Source organism: Temnothorax americanus, unplaced genomic scaffold, assembly GCF_048541705.1.
Source record: "Temnothorax americanus isolate GAGA-0224 unplaced genomic scaffold, ASM4854170v1 Scaffold98, whole genome shotgun sequence".
NCBI classification, from domain to species: domain Eukaryota; kingdom Metazoa; phylum Arthropoda; class Insecta; order Hymenoptera; family Formicidae; genus Temnothorax; species Temnothorax americanus.
Window position 1 is genome coordinate 165,802 of NW_027509821.1, and position 21,939 is coordinate 187,740.

The 21,939-nt window shown below is 39.5% G+C and overlaps 2 protein-coding genes and 2 long non-coding RNA genes across 4 annotated transcripts; 1 reads left to right on the forward strand and 3 right to left on the reverse strand.

Moving 5' to 3' along the window:
- Positions 1-1,015: 1,015 nt before the first annotated feature.
- LOC143908522 (uncharacterized) lies at positions 1,016-2,152 on the reverse strand. Its single transcript, XR_013260172.1, has 4 exons — positions 1,993-2,152; positions 1,609-1,806; positions 1,320-1,425; positions 1,016-1,244 (listed from the first exon to the last, which is right to left on the reverse strand). It is a non-coding gene; the product is annotated as an uncharacterized LOC143908522 (long non-coding RNA).
- A 6,502-nt stretch (positions 2,153-8,654) lies between these two features.
- Positions 8,655-10,135, reverse strand: LOC143908526 (E3 ubiquitin-protein ligase rnf146-like). The gene has a single exon (XM_077426220.1). The coding sequence runs from the start codon at positions 9,879-9,881 to the stop codon at positions 9,336-9,338; it is 546 nt and encodes a 181-aa protein (XP_077282346.1). The 5' UTR covers positions 9,882-10,135; the 3' UTR covers positions 8,655-9,335.
- A 2,355-nt stretch (positions 10,136-12,490) lies between these two features.
- LOC143908544 (uncharacterized) lies at positions 12,491-13,190 on the reverse strand. Its single transcript, XR_013260187.1, has 2 exons — positions 12,801-13,190; positions 12,491-12,726 (listed from the first exon to the last, which is right to left on the reverse strand). It is a non-coding gene; the product is annotated as an uncharacterized LOC143908544 (long non-coding RNA).
- Positions 13,191-13,364: 174 nt separating this feature from the next.
- On the forward strand, positions 13,365-14,726 carry LOC143908542 (E3 ubiquitin-protein ligase rnf146-like). Its single transcript, XM_077426237.1, has one exon. The coding sequence runs from the start codon at positions 13,900-13,902 to the stop codon at positions 14,212-14,214; it is 315 nt and encodes a 104-aa protein (XP_077282363.1). The 5' UTR covers positions 13,365-13,899; the 3' UTR covers positions 14,215-14,726.
- The last annotated feature ends 7,213 nt before the right edge of the window (positions 14,727-21,939 follow it).

Below are 21,939 nucleotides of genomic sequence, written 5' to 3' on the forward strand. Positions count from 1 at the left end.
ATTTGTTTTATTTATTAATGACATAGCTGCTTTTATTAAATTCTGCTCTTTCTTACTGTATGCTGATGACCTTAAATTATACCGCCGGATTAATGGACCTGCTGATGCGCTTTTATTACAACATGACTTGTTTGAACTTGAGGCCTGGTGTAGGAGGAACTGTCTTCGGCTTAACGTCTCTAAATGTTTTGTTATTCACTTTTCTCGTAGACGTAACTCATATTTATATAACTATACTCTTGATGGTTTACCTCTCTCAGCAGTGCGCGAAGCTCGAGATCTCGGGGTCTTGTTCAGTGCGGACTTATCATTTAATACACATATACAATCAATAGTTTCATCTGCTTATAGAACGCTTGGATTCATCCTCCGATGGGGTAGATTTTTTAAGAATATAACCACTTTAAAATTATTATACTGTACGTTAGTTCGCCCCAAGTTGGAGTACTGTTCCATAGTTTGGTCTCCGTATTTTGAATGTCATCAGCTATTGATTGAACGTGTGCAGCACAAATTCCTGCGTATGGCTGCTTATCGGCTAGGTAATCCCATGTCAATTACTTGCCATGAATACTGCACTATATTAGATAGATTAAATCTGCTATCGTTAGAAAATAGGAGACTAACTTTTGATCTTACATTTATTTTTAAGCTTCTTAATCACTCTATTGATTGTCCGGTTTTGTTGGAACGTATCTATTTCAACATCCCGACTAGAGAATTAAGACAGTACTCCATCTTCCACTTCGAGTATCACCGTACTTTGTATAGCGCAAATTCGTGTGTAAATAGGCTAATAATATCTGCAAGTAATTTCTCCAATAGGGTTGACTTTTTTGGTGGCTCTGTATCAACTTTTAAACAAAAACTTTCTCGACTACTCTTGTAACCTGAATTTCTCCATATTATGTTGTAAAATTTTTATTTTATCTTATTGTTCTTGTTTTTTTTCTTTTCTCTTTGTACGCTAAAGGGTTTATTACCCGTTAATAAAGTTTATTATTATTATTATTATTATTATTATTATATTATCAAATCCTCTTGATTCAAAACAATCTGGATTACTTTTATTAATTTGTATGTAGCTGTTTTGAGACAAATTAGTTGTTTCGACGCTCTCAGGTTGTACAGGTAATTTATCCTCGAGAAAGTCGAATAGGGACATTTTTTCGCTGCTTGGTTTACTGTCCTCGGTTTTCTTTTCCCGTTTGCCACGCGACTCTCGTGGTTCGCGAGTAGCGTTACTGCAATAAAATTATAATTCAATTAATAATTACAATAAGTGTATGAAAAAGAAAAATAATAATAAATTCTCTTACTTATATCTGCTGTCGGTCTTTTGCAGGCTTCTCAGTGCTTTATCCACGTTATTTCTATCTCCCAAAATTAAGTCACCATCTAATTCTCTTTCATCAACAGCTACGTCTAAAAATAAAATAATGTATCAATATGATATTATGGCTACGGTCAACGTGACACTACAAATGCTTCGAAGCATTCCTCTTCTCTTTTCTTTCAATGAAGAAAGAAGGAGAAGAAGAACGCTCCAGAGAATTTGTATCACGTTGACCGTAGCCTATATATCAAGATATATATAATATCAACAACCTGTTCACCGTTCTCTGGATAGAATTGTAACACTGCTCTTGCGCTTCTTGACAGACATGCATACAACGTTGATAAGAAACGATATAAACGTTTTGTAGGATTGTGCAAAGTTTTGCTTGCATAGCACTACCACAAGCGCAAAAATACTGACAGCCCCATCAAACGTACCAGCTTTAAATGGCAATCTTTGACCTATATCTAAAAATAAAATAATGTATTAATATGATATTATGGCTACGGTCAACGTAACACTACAAATGCTTCGAAGCATTCCTCTTTTCTTTTCTTTCAATGAAGAAAGAAGGAGAAGAAGAACTCTCCAGAGCATTTGTATCACGTTGACCGTAGCCTATATATCAAGATATATATAATAATATCAACAACCTGTTCACCGTTCTCTGGATATAATTGTAACACTGCTCTTGCGCTTCTTGACAGACATGCATACAACGTTGATAAGAAACGATATAAACGTTTTGTAGGATTGTGCAAAGTTTTGCTTGCATAGCACAACCACAAGCGCAGAAATACTGACAACCCCATCAAACGTACCAGCTTTAAATGGCAATCCTTGACCTATATCTAAAAATAAAATAATGTATTAATATGATATTATGGCTATACGGTCAACGTGACACTACAAATGCTTCGAAGCATTCCTCTTCTCTTATCTTTCAATGAAGAAAGAAGGAGAAGAAGAACGCTCCAGAGCATTTGTATCACGTTGACCGTAGCCTATATATCAAGATATATATAATATCAACAACCTGTTCACCGTTCTCTGGATAGAATTGTAACATTGTTCTTGCGCTTCTTGACAGACATGCATACAACGTTGATAAGAAACGATATAAACGTTTTGTAGGATTGTGCAAAGTTTTGCTTGCATAGCACAACCACAAGCGCAGAAATACTGACAGCCCCATCAAACGTACCAGCTTTAAATGGCAATCCTTGACCTATATCTCCCAAAATTAAGTCACCATCTAATTCTCTTTCATCAACAGCTACGTCTAAAAATAAAATAATGTATTAATATGATATTATGGCTACGGTCAACGTGACACTACAAATGCTTCAAAGCATTCCTCTTCTCTTATCTTTCAATGAAGAAAGAAGGAGAAGAAGAACGCTCCAGAGCATTTGTATCACGTTGACCGCAGCCTATTAATCAAGATATATATATCTTTCAGCAACGTGCACAACTTTATTTGAGGTTATAATTGGGTACAACATTCATCGCACAATACTTTTATAATTGCAAATCGGAAACGTACCTCGAGTTGAGCTCTTCTGCGATCAACGAAGTCGGGATCGAACGTGTCAGTCGTCACTTTCTGCCAAGCGTAGAGGACCTTCTTTTCCGGCAGCGATAGTAACACGATGGGTGCGTTCAGCCGATACTCCGCTAGCCTAGCAATCGTGAGCAGTCGCTCGTTTCCTCTCCTTTTAATCCATTGGGTCAAAGGAGAGGAAACGAGCGAAAACGAGCGACTGCTCACGATTGCTAGGCTAGCGGAGTATCGGCTGAACGCACCCAATGTAGGGATACGAAATCTTTAGATAAGCACGAAGCAATTCAATTCAGTATATCGCCGGCACGATTACGGTGTTACTGCCGTTTCGCGTACGCGCGTATGCGCGCGTTGTCGCACCTTACCTCGCGACGCGTAATAAAGAGTCACACGATCGGTCTCGCTCCGCGCGTACTACCGTGTCTCTCGATCGATCGAGATAGGTTAACTGATCAGATGATGAACTGACTGACAGGATAGCGCTCTAAACGAACGCACTGTCTGCACTGCACTGCACTGCGACACTAACGCCGCTAGCCGCCAGTGTCGAAAAAGTGAAAGTGACGTTCTCTGTTTGTTACATGTATGTTATAAAGAAGAGCGGTCGACGTAGATGACGTATCTTAATAAAAAATTTTCACATTTGGACTTTGCGTCGCAATATCTCCGCTCGTAGGGCACGTAGCAGAATATTATAAGAGAAACCCCCCCCCCCTAATTAGACCCCAAGCTATCGATCAAGTCTACTTAGAACTTGATCCGTTCACTCGTTATCGATATCTCAACATCTCGGGTACTTGCAACCCGTCGCGTCGCGTAAAAGAGTCACGGTCGGTCTCGCTCCGCGTGTACTTGGCGCGAGACACTACCGTGTCTCTTGATCCCATACAGGCAAAGCAAATATATACTATGATATACAGGATACCTTTAAACAATTCTTTCATTTTCTAACATTTTTCAGATATATTGTAATATAATCGTATAATCGTCATATTTTTTTACACAAAAATACTAACGCAAATATATTCGAACATTGTCACTACTAAAATTAAAAAATCAGATGATAGGTAATATCACAGGTAACATATTTTTAATTCACATATCTCTCATTTACTACCGATCATTATTTCACAATGATACATTTGCAACGAAATAGATACGCCAATACCCAAAACGTATATCTGTAATCTAAACACAAGTTTTTATATTCTGGAAACGATACAAGTGTCTTAAAATACTTTTTACTTGTTTCTAGCATAAAATATCGATACTATCCGAATAGTATAAAAGCTACATTTGGATGGAACGATAACAATTTAGACACCCTACCTCTATAATTATGTTAAAATCGTCAGATATACTGTAATATAATCGTCATATTTTTTTACACAGAAATACTAATGCAAATTATTCGGACATTGTGACTAAAAAATTAGATGAAGATAGTATGTAATCATACAAAGATACTGTTTAGTTAATGTACACATCTTTTTAATTCATATATCTCTCATTTCTACCGATCATTATTACATAATGATGCATTTGCAACGAAATAGATACGTCAGCAACATTCGAAACCATCGACCGGAAAAAGCATTCTTCTTGGTCTATTTGTTGTGACGGATAAAATCGTATAATTTCAGCACTCAGCAGTAGATTCACTTCAATTGATGCGATTTTAAGACAGAGCTCAATTCAAAGAATCCTTGTTGTTACTAAATATGCTTACAAAGCCAGTGAATAGCGCTAATTTCCCTGCCATGCGCATATCTTTCTTTTTCGTGGCTGTATCCTGATTAGGCATCATCTTGTCCGCAATATGCTTATAGACTTTTCCATTCAGCATTAACATAAAAAAGCCGTCGTACCATCTGAAATCGTTATATAATTGTCTTGGTATTATAATCAATTTTATAATAAGTGTTTCCTCTCCGATAGCATAAACAAAATTAATATTAGGAAATCTAAATTATTTTATCTTTTTCTGAAAGTAGAATAAAAAACGAAATTAAAAATCAAGTTCTTTTCAAATAATAGACAACTTGAATAAATTATAATTATTGTTTATAAGAACAATTTTATATTACTATTAAAAGGAATGTTTAAAGCACTGATTACACTTACATTTCCTGAATAGCGCTTATTTTATGACATGTTGTATTTTCCAAATTTTACTTCCAAAACACCGAAAATACCTTCCAGCCTGTGATGACACCACGTATACGCCAACGAACCTGCACGGTATCGTTTTCAGAATGCATTGTGATCTTTAGGATGTCAAGCTTGACGTGTGCAAACTTCATATGACCAATGAACCTTAATAGTATTAATTGCTTCGCATAACTCACAAGTCCCCTGCAATATTTTTAAAGCAATAAAAATACTTAATGCTAAAAACTCTCAATTGCTTTGAATACTTAAAAAAATTAATTTTCGTTACTCCTCTAATATTGTTGATAAAAATTATATCATAATGGATAATAGGGACTCAATTTACAAATATTTTAGCATAACTTGCCTACAATACAAATTGCGCTACAGAACACTTTTTCGTTCTTTTCAACTTTTAAAATTTACAAGAAAGCATATGTATACGTACATACATGTGAAAATTTGGATACACTTTCCTTCTTAAATACTACATAGTTGAATATATAAAATGTTCCTGAGTAGGTAAGCTAAAAGAGATCCGATCCGGGGATCTGAGGGTTGGTGAGGGGCGGGGGGGGGAACCGCGGGCGGGAGGAAACCGTGGGCGGGCGGCGGGGGGGGGGAACCGCCGGCGGGGGGTGGACCGCGGGCGGGGGGGGAACCGCGTTTTTCGGGCGCCGTGTTTTCCGGCGCCGCGGGGCGAGGGGGTCCGCGTTTTTTGGCGCCGCGGGGCGAGGGGTCTGCGTTTTCCGGCGCCGCGGGGCGACCGCGTTTTCGCCGCGGAGCGGGGCGAGGGGGTCCGCGTTTCGCCGCGCCGCGGAGTCCGCGTGACGTCACACGGCACGCTCCCGCTCGCGTTATTTCTCCATCGTAGATGTTTCTCCCCCGTCCCCCGGTTGCGCGCGTCTTCTCGTTCGCGCGGTCTCTCTCGCTCCCGTTCGCGTTATCTCTCCCTCGCACGTTCTCGCTCGCTCCCGGCCCCCGTTCGCGCGCGTCTTCTCATTCGCGCGGTCTCTCTCTCCCCCGTTCGCGTTCTCACAAAAACTACAAATAGAAAAATTGCTTACCACCGCTTGATTTCAACCTAAAACCCCCGGCTCTTGAGTCACCTTCCGCACTGTGTGTGACACAACATTGATTGTCTTTTTATTGTTACACTTATTGTTACACTTATTGTTACACTTATTGTTAATCTCTTAGCAGTATAAGTTTCTTAATTTTAGATAATATACACTTAAAATATTTCTCCAGACACTTCCATTTCTTCAGGCACATATATTTCCATCTTGATAAAAATAGAACGTTTCTCTTACGAGGATGAACCAATTTATTTGGAGATCGAGAAAATCTTGATGCGATCGGAGATCGGCGATTCCGATCTCGCGACGGAATAGATATCGCACTACGTCGACTCTCCTCTTATACAATCTGCTACAGTTTCTCATCTGCGGTTCGCTAATTTTCAAAATCTTGAATTTAGAATTACGTATCGGTTTGCAAAGTTTTGCGTACTCGCTCATATCGGTGGGCTTTGATATACAGCTCTTAAGATGGCGAACCAATTGTTGTATAAACTGCACGATCAAGCACACCAACCGACTCTCACTTCTAGTCTTCGACTGCTAAGCGTACCTTCAAATTCATCCTTCTACATCACACTATTGTCACATCGTTTGTTTATCATATCTAATTTCATCTCAGCATCCATACAATTGCACCTTCCGAAAAATCTGCGATGTGCAGTTTTGCACGAGTGCGATAAAATCACCCGCGAGACATATCCTCGAAAACGATATCGCGCCATTGACTTTCAGTGATTTGATCTGTAAAACAGCTAAAAACAGCTCTTGAACAGCTAAAAACAGCTATCAAACAGCTCTTGAACAGCTATCAAACAACTAAAACAGATATCTGTATAACAGCGATCTGTATAACAGCGATCTGTATAACTGCGATCTGTATAACTGCTATTGAACCGCTATCAAACTTCTTTTAAACAACTAAAAACAGCTTTTAAACAGCTATCAAACAACTAAAACAGTTATCTGTATAACAGCGATCTGTATAACTGCTATTGAACCGCTATCAAACTTTTTTTAAACAACTAAAAACAGCTTTTAAACAGCTATCAAACAAAACAGTTATCTGTATAACAGCGATCTGTATAACTGCTATTGAACCGTTATCAAACTTCTTTTAAACAACTAAAAACAGCTCTTGAACAGCTAAAACATCTATATTATACTACAAAGTATGTGGGGAAAAAAATAAAACGTTTATATATACATATATAGTTTATTTTAAAAAATCATAATTTTTCTGGTGTCGCGACCACCAGTTAAATATTTTTAATACATTTTGCAACGCGCAATTCTTAACATGTTTTTCGCATCTTACAGTATTAGTAACATCTAGATTATGTAAAGATTCGATATCTTCATAATCTGCATCCAAAGTCTCAATTTTTAGATTTTTTCTCGCTTTATTCTCAAGCAGATCCACCAGCCATTCTCGTTTCTCGCATCCCTTGACGTACACAAAAGTCGACGTCTCGTTGCCCTCTCCAAGTACGGCCGATGTAATTAGATGTTTCGCTATGCTGTACGGCATGTTTCCATCTTCCCATCGTAGTCCATGGTGATTCGCAATCAACCAGGAAGCGCATGACTTGTCGGATTTCATGAGGTGATTCCATGGCATGGGACACGTAAAAATGTAATGTGCCAAAACGGTCCCGTTTCTCAGAACCGCCACCTCTTTCACGACAAATTTCATCCCGACGGTAAATCCTTGCAGATCGATAAACGTCGGTACAATCATGTCGAAACGATGGAGCAATCTGTATCTTATCGCGGTACATCAGTGTCTCTTATATTGCAATATCTGCTGATATTGCAATTTACATGATTTTGAGCACTACGTTCGACAACGGACAGTATTCGATTACGCGATCATGCAAGATGAGACAATAGGCGATAGTATTTGCCGGTGCATTCTCTTTGCAGTCAAATTCTATTCGCACATCCACAGTGGCGCTCTTGACAGATTCGTTTTGTCGCGAGCAATCAATGACTACAAAAGGTCCTTTTGTCAGGAATGTAACCACGGTGCAAAGCGTATCGAAGCAGTCTTATCAGTAATAAGCTTTACAAAAACGCGCACACATATCGAAAAGGACGGCGTATTAATTTTTGCCAAAATCCAGATTTATGTCATCGTACGGATGAAATTCAGAATTTATATAAAGTTTTACGTTAAACGTTTTACATTAAGTTAAACGTTTAATGATCGCGCGACGAGTGCGGCACGCGCATTCTTATCGAGAGTTACCGCTCTGTAATTCTAAACCGCTGACGGTGGACAAGGGAACGGTAGACAGAAGGAAAGATAATTTTAGATACAGTGATATGCATTTAGTATACATTTATTACTCATGTAATGCATCGTGTGTAATATTATTTGCAGCATACGCCAACAGTTCACACAATCAATAATTAAATTCTTATCATAAAATTCACGCGAAATTCTAACTGCATTACATTTATCGGTAATACAATTTTAGCATAAAATTGTTATAAATTGTTTAAATTTTTCACTTACGCCATGAACATTTTGGCATAGTTGAAAATACACATTTTCAACGCAATGTTCTAGTTCGAACAGGAAGAGTACGGTTGACGGTTTCATGTACAAGCTGGTGCCGCACGACGTCAATTTTACAATATCTGCGTCGCGTATTTTTAACTAGTTCCAAATCTCGAAACGCTAGCGATGATGGTGCAGGCGACTGCACGAGTCGCTGAATACCTGCACGTTTTTCGATGAATGTCACCCACATTGGATGAGGCAGAATTATCCGATTGCCTCGGTTATCGCCAATAAGTATATCCACAGAGGACATAGGTCCAGCGTTGATTCCAACATCCAAAAATTTATATGCGGTCGATGTTAAGGCAAATCTCTTTCCCAAAATACGAGGCGTGTAGCGGGATTTATCAAAACTGAAAAAATACAATTATGTTTATAAAAGTTTTTTTTGCACAAGTATATACGAAAATTAGCGGTACTTACTCATTGTGTTGTTTCTCGCACGTGACTCGATCACACGCTTAACAATATCGTGTGCAATGTTGAACATGATTGTGCATGCATGTATATACCCGATATCAAGTATTTGTATAATGCTGTATGAAACCAATGAATATAGTTGAGTATGTTGTTAAATATGGGTTTGGAAGTGGATCTTCGATCTTAACGGACAAATAATCCATTTTACAAATGTTATTGTACACCTGAGACACCCTTGCACGGAGCATCTTTTTTGTCACGTTTGATATTACGTTTGTAACGTGGGTTGTATTTTCTATATTGACATTTCTTTTCAAAGTCAATTACGTAAAGCATGCCACAGATCAAAAGTTCGCATTGCGCGTCCCCTAGTTTGTAAATAGTCTCCAGATCATTGCTTGTCCTCGGATCATATTTCCACCAACCATTTCGACCTTCGTAAAACCATTGGTACTCTTCCTTGGGATGTTCCGACTCCTTCTGAGGCTCCTCCACTTCCACCAGCTGAGGTCTCTCGAGAAAATCCGGTGGGATCTCTTGACGACACATCGGACACCGCTTGCTCTGATTAGCGACACCCTTTACGCACAGATAGCAGTATATATGGCTGCAGGGTAATCGTGCTGGATGGATACAAGGCTGCAGGCATACTGCGCATTCTGGCACAACAGTGGGATCTTCTTTTTCCTCGGAATCCTTATCCTTCTCTTTAATGCCGCCGCCAGATTTGTCCGACACGTCGAGCTTCGCTTGCGCCATGGCAGGACGAGTCGCGCGACCGCCGTCAGGGTCAGAGTCTCATCCGACGAAGCCCGATACAGCTCTCATGCATGAACGACATAGTGCAAGTGCACCACCCGTTGAATAATAAAAAAATAGTACGCACTCTTTTGTATGTAAATTTAGTGAAACGATTTCCTCACGCGACACAATTCTTTCAATGACTTCTTTACGACCATCTTTTTCATCGCTGAAGTAATCACTGTCGTCCGTTAACGCGCGATCCATATCGGAATTATTATCATCTTGCTATACTTTTTTCCAATCGATGTACCGACGCGTAGACTTTCAAATCACAGACTGTGATTTTGACTCGCTTCATTCTTTCTCATATACTTTTTCTATTGCCTTTTTCTCTCGTTCCTACTATTAGAGCATCGCGTATTGTTTCTTCTGTTTTAATGCATGGTGTGCATACACTGCAAATTTTGCAATTTCGCATAAGTCAATAGAGCGATATTGTTTTCAAGAACATGTTGCGACATGTCTCGCGATGATTTCATCGAACACGTGCAAAACTGCAAATCGTACATTTTTTGATAAAAAAGTAAACGATGCATCATTAGTAGAATATAAAATGACGAATCTGGGGGATACGCTCAGTAGTCGAGAATTGAAAGTCGTGAGTACAACAAATTGTGTTAGAAAAAAGATCGTGTAATAACATGTGTTTTGTAGAAATACCGCGAGAAATTAAATTGAAGAGAGCGGTGATAAACGTGCAATCAATAGACAATGCACGTTTCACATGGTCACTGGTGGCTGCTCTGCATCCAGCCCAAAGAAACTTAAGTCAGTTAAAACTTAACTGACTTTAACTGAGAAAAACTGGTTGTTTTTAAAGACGTTTTAAAGATTCAAAAAATGATTCAAGATGTAATTGCGAATCATCGCAAATAGATAAAAACGTACATCTGATCTCTGAGTCAGTTGCGCGTCATCGTCATGGCTAGTGTTCGCGAAATCGCTGATTAATTCCGACGATGGGAGCGGGATGAGAAGGACGCGCGTGGAAGGTGTTCACTAATTATTCACTTTATTTTTTGTGTATCTCAGACCACAGTCTGAGCCGTCTTTAATGTATCGAAATTGTTACAGTCTGACCTGAGAATCGATGAGCGGTGTATAAAAGGTGTCTTGCTTGTCTTTATAAGCGAGAGACAATTATATTAATTGCCGTTCTCTTCGATGAATCGCGCGTGAGCTTTGGGACACGTGGCGGTCGGCACTCGCGCCCGTATGAGCTTGAGCTGTCGTGTTGAGGCACCAGAGTTGATGAGCGGTCTATTTCACAATCTACGAGACGATCTAGTCAGTGTGGTCACTGCGATGTGCACGATTAACCGGAGTTACGATGCGAAACGTACAAAGCACACGTTACGCGTCTAGTCTCCGCGCGGCCATTTGCACAATTGTCTCGATCGCGAGGAAGACGTTGGCGATGAGCGGCCCGTGCTTGCGCCAGCTGCCGCGGTGATGCGGTGTCGATATCCGATCGACGCTGCTATCTGATCGGGCGGCGCAACGGTAACGGAATCTCGAACAGCTAGTAAGAAGCAATCAACTGAGAAACAGAGGCTGGTGGAAGAATTACATGCTCCTGCGAGAAAAAATTATTCGCGAAGACGCGTCATAGTGCGCGGATACGATGACCTGTGGCAGGCGGATGTGGTCGAGATGTGCCCGTACACGCGATTCAACAAAGGTTACCACTAAATACTCACCGTTATCGACGTGCTGAGGCTCAAGGCCAAGAGCAGAACCAAGGTTACTACGGCGATTGTGAAAATAATTTGAGACGGCGGGAGATGCCTGAAAAATCTGCAGACTGACAAGAGGAAAGAATTTTACAACGCAAACATGCTGTAACTCTTGAAGAAACATAATATCAATCACTATTCGACCTATTTCGTAATGAAGGCATCGGTCGTCGAACGATTCAATCGCACGCTCAAGAACGACATGTGGAAAATGTTTACGCGCAATGGAAATTACAAATGGATTGACTCGCTGCCGGGTCTCGTATCGGATTACAACGCGCGATAGCATCGAACTATCGGCATGCGACCCATCGATTATTACCCCCCGCGATCGCCGACAAGCTCCTAACAACGGTGTACAGCCACGTAAAGATCGCTGCTCCCGCGCGATTCAAAGTGGGCGACTCGGTACGCGTGAGTAAATTCAAGACAATCTTCAAGAAAGGATACACACACCAAATTGGACCACGGTGGTGTTTAGAATAGTCAAAGTGCTGAAAACTAATCCTGTGACGTATCTATTGGAAGATTCCTGCGGAAAACCCGTCGCCGGCGGGTTCTACGAATGCGAGTTACATCGCGTTGCTAATCCCGAAGTGCATCTCGTGGAAAAAGTTTTGCGTAAAAGGGGGGATAAGGTTTATGTAAAGTGGTTAGGATTTGATAATTCACATAATTCATGGATACACATGAATAATGTATTGTAAAAATATATTACAATATAAAAACATAATATACATACAAAAATGAGTCATTTATTTTCATACATATCTAAATGTAATTACAATATATATTTACAATGGCATTTTATAATGCCCCCATGGCGGCGTCTCGGTAGAACCGGGAATAATGTATCGCTTATCGTCGTACGGACTTAGAGCTATTTTCGTTTCGGACAAGGTGTACATTTTGTGTTGTTTGGATCTTATGCACGCCTGCTGTGATTCTTAAAGGCCAACCATTTGTCGTCATTGCTCGGTAACTTGATCGCGCAGTCGTTCATTTCCCGACAGTCGACGGTGTGGGCTTCCAATTTCTCGCTCGTGTAGAAATAGTGCAAACATCTGTAAATAATGAAATTTTTTATATATCTTTTACGTAAAAATTATTTTTATTATTTATTAAGATGTATACTCACCGATCGCAAAAGTATTTCCGACCACGGTGCCTGTTGATTTGCGAGCTCACGAGGCGAGATAGGTTCTTAATCCATGCAAAATGTCCCACGTTATCGTCATGCACATACAGCAGATTTACATGTCTGTCCATCTTTCGATCAGTAACCCGTATTGGCAGGATTGCAAGTTCCTTGTTTTTTTCTCGATGCTAAACACGTTGATGGAGATGTCGTTGTGGTTTTCAAAATTTTTAATTTGATTCAACGTCATTGGAAACTCAATGTCCGTAAGATTTAGCACCGACGTGTAATGTGGATACGACGATTCCCGTTCTGCATTTCTTTGGGCTGGATGCAGAGCAGCCACCACTGACCATGTGAAACATGCATTGTCTATTGATTGCACGTTTATCACCGCTGTTTCTACAAAACACATGTTATTACACGATCTTTTTTCTAACACAATTTGTTGTACTCACGACTTTCAATTCTCGACTACTGAGCGTATCCCCCAGATTCGTCATTTTATATTCTACTAATGATGCATCGTTTACTTTTTTATCAAAAAATGTACGATTTGCAGTTTTGCACGTGTTCGATGAAATCATCGCGAGACATGTCGCGACATGTTCTTGAAAACAATATCGCTCTATTGACTTATGCGAAATTGCAAAATTTGCAGTGTATGCACACCATGCACTAAAACAGAAGAAACAATACGCGATGCTCTAGTGGGAACGAGAGGAAAAAGCAATAGAAAAAGTATATAAGAAGGAATGAAGCGAGTCAAAATCACAGTCTGTGATTTGAAAGTCTACGCGTCGGTACATGGATTGGAAAAAAGTATAGCAAGATGATAATAATTCCGATATGGATCGCGCGTTAACGGACGACAGTGATTACTTCAGCGATGAAGGAGATGATCGTAAAGAAGTCATTGAAAGAATTGTGTCGCGTGAGGAAATCGTTGCACTAAATTTACATACAAAAGAGTGCGTACTATTTTTTTTATTATTCAACGGGTGGTGCACTTGCACTATGTCGTTCATGCATGAGAGCTGTATCGGGCTTCGTCGGATGAGACTCTGACCCTAACGGCGGTCGCGCGACTCGTCCTGCCATGGCGCAAGCGAAGCTCGACGTGTCGGAGAAATCTGGCGGCGGCATTAAAGAGAAGGATAAGGATTCCGAGGAAAAGGAGGATCCCACTGTTGTGCCAGAATGCGCAGTATGCCTGCAGCCTCGTATCCATCCAGCACGATTACCCTGCAGCCATATATACTGCTATCTGTGCGTAAAGGGTGTCGCTAATCAGAGCAAGCGGTGTCCGATGTGTCGTCAAAAGATCCCACCGGATTTTCTCGAGAGACCTCAGCTGGTGGAAGTGGAGGAGCCTCAGAAGGAGTCGGAACATCCCAAGGAAGAGTACCAATAGTTTTACGAAGGTCGAAATAGTTGGTGGAAATATGATCCGAGGACAAGCAATAATCTGGAGACTATTTACAAACTATGGGGGACGCGCAATGCGAACTTTTGATCTGTGGCATGCTTTACGTAATTGACTTTGAAAAGAAATGTCAATATAGAAAATACAACCCACGTTACAAACGTAATATCAAACGTGACAAAAAAGATGCTCCGTGCAAAGGTGTCTCGGGTGTACAATAACATTTTGTAAAATGGATTATTTGCCCGTTAAGATCGAAGATCCACTTCCAAACCCATATTTAACAACATACTCAACTATATTCATTGGTTTTATACAGCATTATACAAATACTTGATATCGGGTATATACATGCATGCACAATCATGTTCAACATCGCACACGATATTGTTAAGCGAGTGATTGAGTCACGTGCGAAAAACAGCACAATGAGTAAGTACCGCTAATTTTCGTATATACTTGAGCAAAAAAAATTTTATAAACATAATTGTATTTTTTCAGTTTTGATAAACCCCGCTACACGCCTCGTATTTTGGGAAAGAGATTTGCCTTGACATCGACCGCATATAAATTTTTGGATGTTGGAATCAACGCTGAACCTATGTCCTCTGTGGATATACTTATTGGCGATAACCGAGGCAATCGGATAATTCTGCCTCATGCAATAATGTGGGTGACATTCATCGAAAAACGTGCAGGTATTCAGCGACTCGTGCAGTCGCCTGCACCATTATCGCTAGCGTTTTGAGATTTGGAACTCGTTAAAAATAGTGCTTGCAATCTCGCAAAATGGGATCCCGCAAAAATGCGGGATCCCACGCTATTTTTTAATCCCGCAAATATAAAATTATACTTGCGGGATTCCGCGGGATTTGCGGGACTGCGACGACTGGACTCGCGAAACTTTTCGCGAACGATTTTCTCCACTCCACTCCGTCCGTCGTCTGTCAGTTGTTCGAGCGTCGCGTCTCGCGTCCTCGCGTCGTCAAACTTTTGTTTTTGTCAGTTTTGTCTAGACGTAAATATCCCACTACTGCTTCGTCTCTTATGACAAAGATCAGACGCACGCGAGTGACGCGAGTTCAATTTTATTTTATTAGTACTACTTGTGAAAGAAAAATGTCTAATAAAGAAGGGCGTAGTTTAATGTGCGTTGATGAGAATGATGAGACAGTAGCCACTGATAAGACGGTAACAGTTTGGACATATTTTGAAAAAGGGAAAAATTCAGAAAACGCTAAATGCCTACTGTGTACTGCAGTTTTAAAATTAAGTCAACGATCAAGAAAAGGGTAATTATTTATTCACAATTTATGTATACGCTATTTACATTATGTATATCCGTATAATTATCTCAATTTTCAAAAAAATGCAATGTAGGTTAGTGACGCACTTGAAGAGCAAACATTATATAGATGTGAAGTCAAAAGCAGCGTTATCACGTGAGAGTCAACAAAATGTGTCACAGACAATTCGTCAAGCTTCTACATCTTCTACTTCGTCGACTACCCCATCTAACAATGATGTCAAAAATGCCATACCAAAAAAAAAAGGTCAAAATAAGTGATTACTTTTTAAAAGAAAATTCTCTGGAAGTAATAATATCACGAATGACTGCCAAAGATGGTTTTTCTTTTAATTCCTTTTGCAAATCTTTAGATTTGAGAAGTTTGTTTATGAAAAGTGGCCATAAACTTCCATCATCTCCAAACACAATAAGGTCTATAGTTATTACATTCTCAGATTCTGTAAAAGCCAATATGATAAACGAAATCACAAAACTTCAAGTGCAGAACCAAAAGTTCTCATTAACATTCGATGAGTGGACATCTCGAAAGAACCGGAGATACTTAGACATAAATCTACACTATAACAAAAAGCATTGTAATCTTGGATTGGTCAGAATCCAAGATTCTTGTTCAGCAGAGCATTGCGTGAGCATGGTTGAAGAGCGCCTTAAGAATTTTAATCTAACCATTAAAGATGATATTGTTGCTATAACCACCGATGGAGCGAGCGTGATGATAAAAGTTGGGAGGCTTATACCATGTTATCAACAACTTTGTTATGCTCATGGCATACAGCTTGCTATTATTGATGTTTTGTACAAAAATTTTACAGCAAGTGAAAATGAGGAGCAAGAAGCAATTCAAGAAATCTGTAACACCGTTCAATCTGAGATATCTGACGATGACGATGACGATGACGAAGAAGGTGGTTTGACAGTAAATTATATTCCTCCATCCATAGAAGTTGCTCCAAATTATAGAGATCTTATTACAAAAGTGCGAAAAGTTGTAAAGCTTTTTAGAAAATCACCTACAAAAAATGATGTTATTTTGCAGAAATATGTTCAAGAACAACACGGTAAAAGATTAGAATTAATTCTAGATTGTAAGACTCGCTGGAATAGCCTGCTAAACATGTTAGAACGCTTTTATAATGTTAGATTATGTATAAGTAAAGCTTTGATCGATTTAGAATCGGAAATCCGATTCACAGAAAAAGAATGGTCCATTATAAATGACTTAAAGATCTCTCTGGAACCCATAAAATTAGGAGTCGAGGTATTGTGCAGAAGAGATGCAACTCTTATTACAACGGAAACAACATTGCGTTTTATACTAGAAAAACTAGATAAGCAGTCCACTCCTCTGAGCACTAACTTAGCCGTGGCACTTCGTCGTAGGATTGGGCAACGCCGTACTGACGTAACTGGTATATTGTTATATTTGCAAAATCCGAATAAATTTGAAAATGATTTAAAAAATCCGGAAGGTAGTACATTTCTAATGCCTAAAAAAATAACGATACGCAAAGAAATAAAAAACCTATTACAAAGAGTTTTAAATAATCAACACGGAGAAAATATTGTAAGTACGTCCGATACTGATTTATATTTTAATCATTCCGACGAAGACCAAGATGAACCTGTGGAACCTGCCCCTCCTATTCTGTCTTTAGAGGAAGAGTTAGAGATGAAATTGCAGAATGAATACTCCGAAGTAACCGAATCGAAGGGTCTTTCTAAAAATATAGAAAACATATTAAAGAAAGAAATGAGCGCTCTCGAAAATGAAGGTACTAAAGGCAAATATCTTCGTATTGCATATGAATATCTATTAACAATTCCACCGACAAGCGTAGAAGCAGAGCGAGCATTTTCGGCTGCAGGATATTTATGTAGTGATCTGAGAACCAGCTTGGGGGATGAAACCATTAATAGTCTTTGCTTTTTAAGATCATATTTCCAAAATTCTACATTATAAAAAAATTACAAGTTAATTTAATGTATCGGAAATCGGAACTGTCGGATAAATAATATATTTTGTTTTATTATAGTACAAAGTACAATTGTTTTATTTTAACTATGTTTAGTTTTGCATGAAAAATTAATATTGTTTTCAGTTAATTATCTACAGATTAAATATTTTGTTTGTTTATGCCGATACGTTTTATGCCGATCTCAATAATGTTTACATGTTAAAAATAATTATATTTATCTGAATAAAGTTAATTATTTATGTAAAAAATATTATTTTTTTAAGATATTGCCAAATCTCGCGGGATCCCGCGGGATCCCGCGGGATTGAAAACAATCTTGCATTAATCCCGCGGGACTGAAAACGGCGCGGGATTGCAAGCACTAGTTAAAAAATACGCGACGCAGATATTGTAAAATTGACGTCGTGCGGCACCAGCTTGTACATGAAACCGTCAACCGTACTCTTCCTGTTCGAACTAGAACATTGCGTTAAAAATGTGTATTTTCAAATATGCCAAAATGTTCATGGCGTAAGTGAAAAATTTAAACAATTTATAACAATTTTACGTTAAAATTGTATTACCGATAAATGTAATGCAGTTAGAATCTTGCGTGAATTTTATGATAAGAATTCAATTATTGATTGTGTGAACTGTTGGCGTATGCTGCAAATAATATTATACACGATGCATTACATGACAAATAAATGTATACTAAATGCATATCACTGTATCTAAAATTATCTTTCCTTCTGTCTACCGTTCCCTTGTCCACCGTCAGCGGTTTAGAATTACAGAGCGGTAACTCTCGATAAGAATGAGCGTGCCGCACTCGTCGCGAGATCATTAAACGTTTAACTTAATGTAAAACGTTTAACGTAAAACTTTATATAAATTCTGAATTTTATCTGTACGATGACATAAATCTGGATTTTTGGCAAAAAAATCAAATACGCCGTCCTTTTCGATATGTGTGCACGTTTTCGTAAAGCTTATTACTGATAAGACTGCTTCGATACGCTTTGCACCGTGGTTACATTCCTGACAAAAAGACCTTTTGTAGTCATAGATTGCTCGCGACAAAACGAATCTGTCAAGAGCGCCACTGTGGATGTGCGAATAGAATTTGACTGCAACGAGAATGTACCGGCAAATACTATCGCCTATTGTCTCATCTTGCATGATCGCGTAATCGAATACTGTCCGTTGTCGAACGTAGTGCTCAAAATCATGTAATTTGCAATATCAACAGATATTGCAATATAAGAGATACTGATGTACCGCGATAAAATACAGATTGCTCCATCGTTTTGACATGATTGTACCGACGTTTATCGATCTGCAAGGATTTACCGTCGGGATGAAATTTGTCGTGAAAAAGGTGGCGGTTCTGAGAAACGGGACCGTTTTGGCACATTACATTTTTACGTGTCCCATGCCATGGAGTCTCCTCATGAAATTCGACAAGTCATGCGCTTCCTGGTTGATTGCGAATCACCATGGACTACGATGGGAAGATGGAAACATGCTGTACAGCATGGCGAAACATTTAATTACATCGGCCGTACTTGGAGAGAGCGACGAGACGTCGACTCTTGTGTACGTCAAGGGATGCCAGAAACGAGAATGGCTGGTGGATCTGCTTGAGAATAAAGCGAGAAAAAATCTAAAAATTGAGACTTTGGATGCAGATTATGAAGATATCGAATCTTTACATAATCTAGATGTTACTAATGCTGTAAGACGCGAAAAACATGTTAAGAATTGCCCGTTGCAAAATGTATTAAAAATATTTAACTGGTGGTCGCGACACCAGAAAAATTATAATTTTTTGAAATAAACTATATATGTATATATAAACGTTTTATTTTCTTTTCCCACATACTTTGTAGTATAATATAGATGTTTTAGCTGTTTTTAGCTGTTTTTAGTTGTTTTTAGTTGTTTGATAGCTGTTTAAAAGCTGTTTTTAGTTGTTTAAAAGAAGTTTGATAGCGGTTCAATAGCAGTTATACAGATCGCAGTAATACAGATCGCTGTTATACAGATATCTGTTTTAGTTGTTTGATAGCTGTTCAAGAGCTGTTTGATAGCTGTTTTACAGATCAAATAACTGAAAGTCAATGGCGCGATATTGTTTTCGAAAATTTGTCTCGCGGGTGACTTCATCGCACACGTGCAAAACTGCACATCGCAGATTTTTCGGAAGGTGCAATTGTATGGATGCTGAGATGAAATTAGATATGATGAACAAACGATGTGACAATAGTGTGATGTAGAAGGATGAATTTGAAGGTACGCTCAGTAGTCCAGGACTAGAAGTGAGAGTCGGTTGGTGTGCTTGATCGTGCGGTTTATACAACAATTGATTCGCCATCTTAAGAGCTGTATATCAAAGCCCACCGATATGAGCAAGTACGCAAAACTTTGCAAACCGATACGTAATTCTAAATTCAAGATTGTGAAAATTAGCGAACCGCAGATGAGAAACTGTAGCAGATTGTATAAGAGAAGAGTCGACGTAGTGCGATATCTATTCCGTCGCGAGATCGGAATCGCCGATCTCCGATCGCATCAAGATTTTCTCGATCTCCAAATAAATTGGTTCATCCTCGTAAGAGAAACGTTCTCTTTTTATCAAGATGGAAATATATGTGCCTGAAGAAATGGAAGTGTCTGGAGAAATATTTTAAGTGTATATTATCTAAAATTAAGAAACCTATACTGCTAAGAAATTAACAATAAGTGTAACAATAAGTGTAACAAAAAGTGTAACAATAAAAAGACAATCAATGTTGTGTCACACACAGTGCGGAAGGTGACTCAAGAGCCGGGGGTTTTAGGTTAAAATTAAACGGTGGTAAGCAATTTTTCTATTTGTAGTTTTTGTATAATTTCTGAACGAAAACGCGAACGGGGGACGGGAGCGAGAGAAAGACTGCGCGCGCGAGAGAGAACGCAAACGGGGGACGGGAGCGAGAGAGAGAACGCGCGCGAGAGAGAACGCAAACGGGGGACGGGAGCGAGAGAGAGACTGCGCGCGAGAGACTGCGCGAGAGAGAACGCAAACGAGAAGACGGTCCTTTTCGAGAGAAAGACAAAGAAAAGAAGGAAAAAAAAAGAAATAACACGCAACGTCATAATCGAATGGCGCCGCGAAACACCGATAAGCGGCTCTTCCTACGAAGAAAAGTGAAAAGGACCGCGGTGTCACGCTAGTGGCAGGTCATAAATTATAGCCGCCTGCCATAGGCGCTCGTTTATGTAGTGAGACGCCGTAACCGAATGGCGGCTCGCATGTTCTAGAAAGGTGAGATCATTGCGGATTCAAATGTCTAACTCGCTGTTTTGTTTATATTCGCTGATAAATGTCCAGCAGCCGAACGGCGCCTTTGTAATACCCTCGCGCCGATAAAGTGACGACACCCCCCTTCCCCCGCGGACCACCCTCGGCGGTACCCCCTGTCAATACGATATGTTTATTAATATTTAATAAACATGTCCCGACACGCTCGCCGACCCCCCCCCGCTCCCCCTCACCAACGAGTCGTCTTCCCCCCCTTGCTCCCCCTCGCCAACGAGTCGTCCCCCCCCGCTCCCCCTCGCCATCGAGTCCTTCCCCCCGCCCCGCTCCTTCCTCGGAGCTCCCGGGACAGGACTCTTATTGTTTTATCTACTGCCGTTCTAGCATAATTCTGAGTGTCAATAAAGTGCTGATCACGTTTCTTATAGCAATTTCCGTTAGTACAGGTTGGACTTTCAGGTTTACTTTCGAGGCTTCGGCATATAAATTACCTTTTTTTGGATATTTTGTAATTATAACAATTTTTACTTTTTCAGGAAGGCCTTCGGACATCAATTTTCTTCAAATTATTTTAACCTTTTCCTGAATTTTTAGCTCAGCAGCAGTTTCTGCTTCTTTTCCGACTAGTTGTAGGATCTCAGTGTCGGCACCACCTATATCGCCAATCTTCTTTTTATCTTCCTCATTTATGTTAGCAACGTTTTTGTCATTTTCATTTTTTCTCCGACATCTAGAAGTTCTGAAAAAAGGAGGAAATACTAATTTGATTTTTCAAAGAAGTATTTTTGAGAAAATATAATATAATGTCGTATGGTCTTATTCCTGATATACTTCGTATGGACACGTATGACAGTCACGTAGTGGCTGTCAAAAGTTTTTATTTACGACTGACACCTTAGCTTACTGCTTGCAGTCGTATTCGTGTGGAAACTGCAATAAAGGTTAAACATTAAAACTGACACTTAAAAATTGAGGTTTGTTGTCCGCAGTATTTGTGTGAAAGACTGCAATAAAGAGTCAAGTATTGAAACTGACATTTGAGGCTTGTTGCCCGCAGTATTCGTGTGGAAAACTGCGATAAAGGTCAAGTATTAGAAACTAACACTTACGGCTTGTTGCTCGCAGTTTTCGTGTGGAAAACTGCA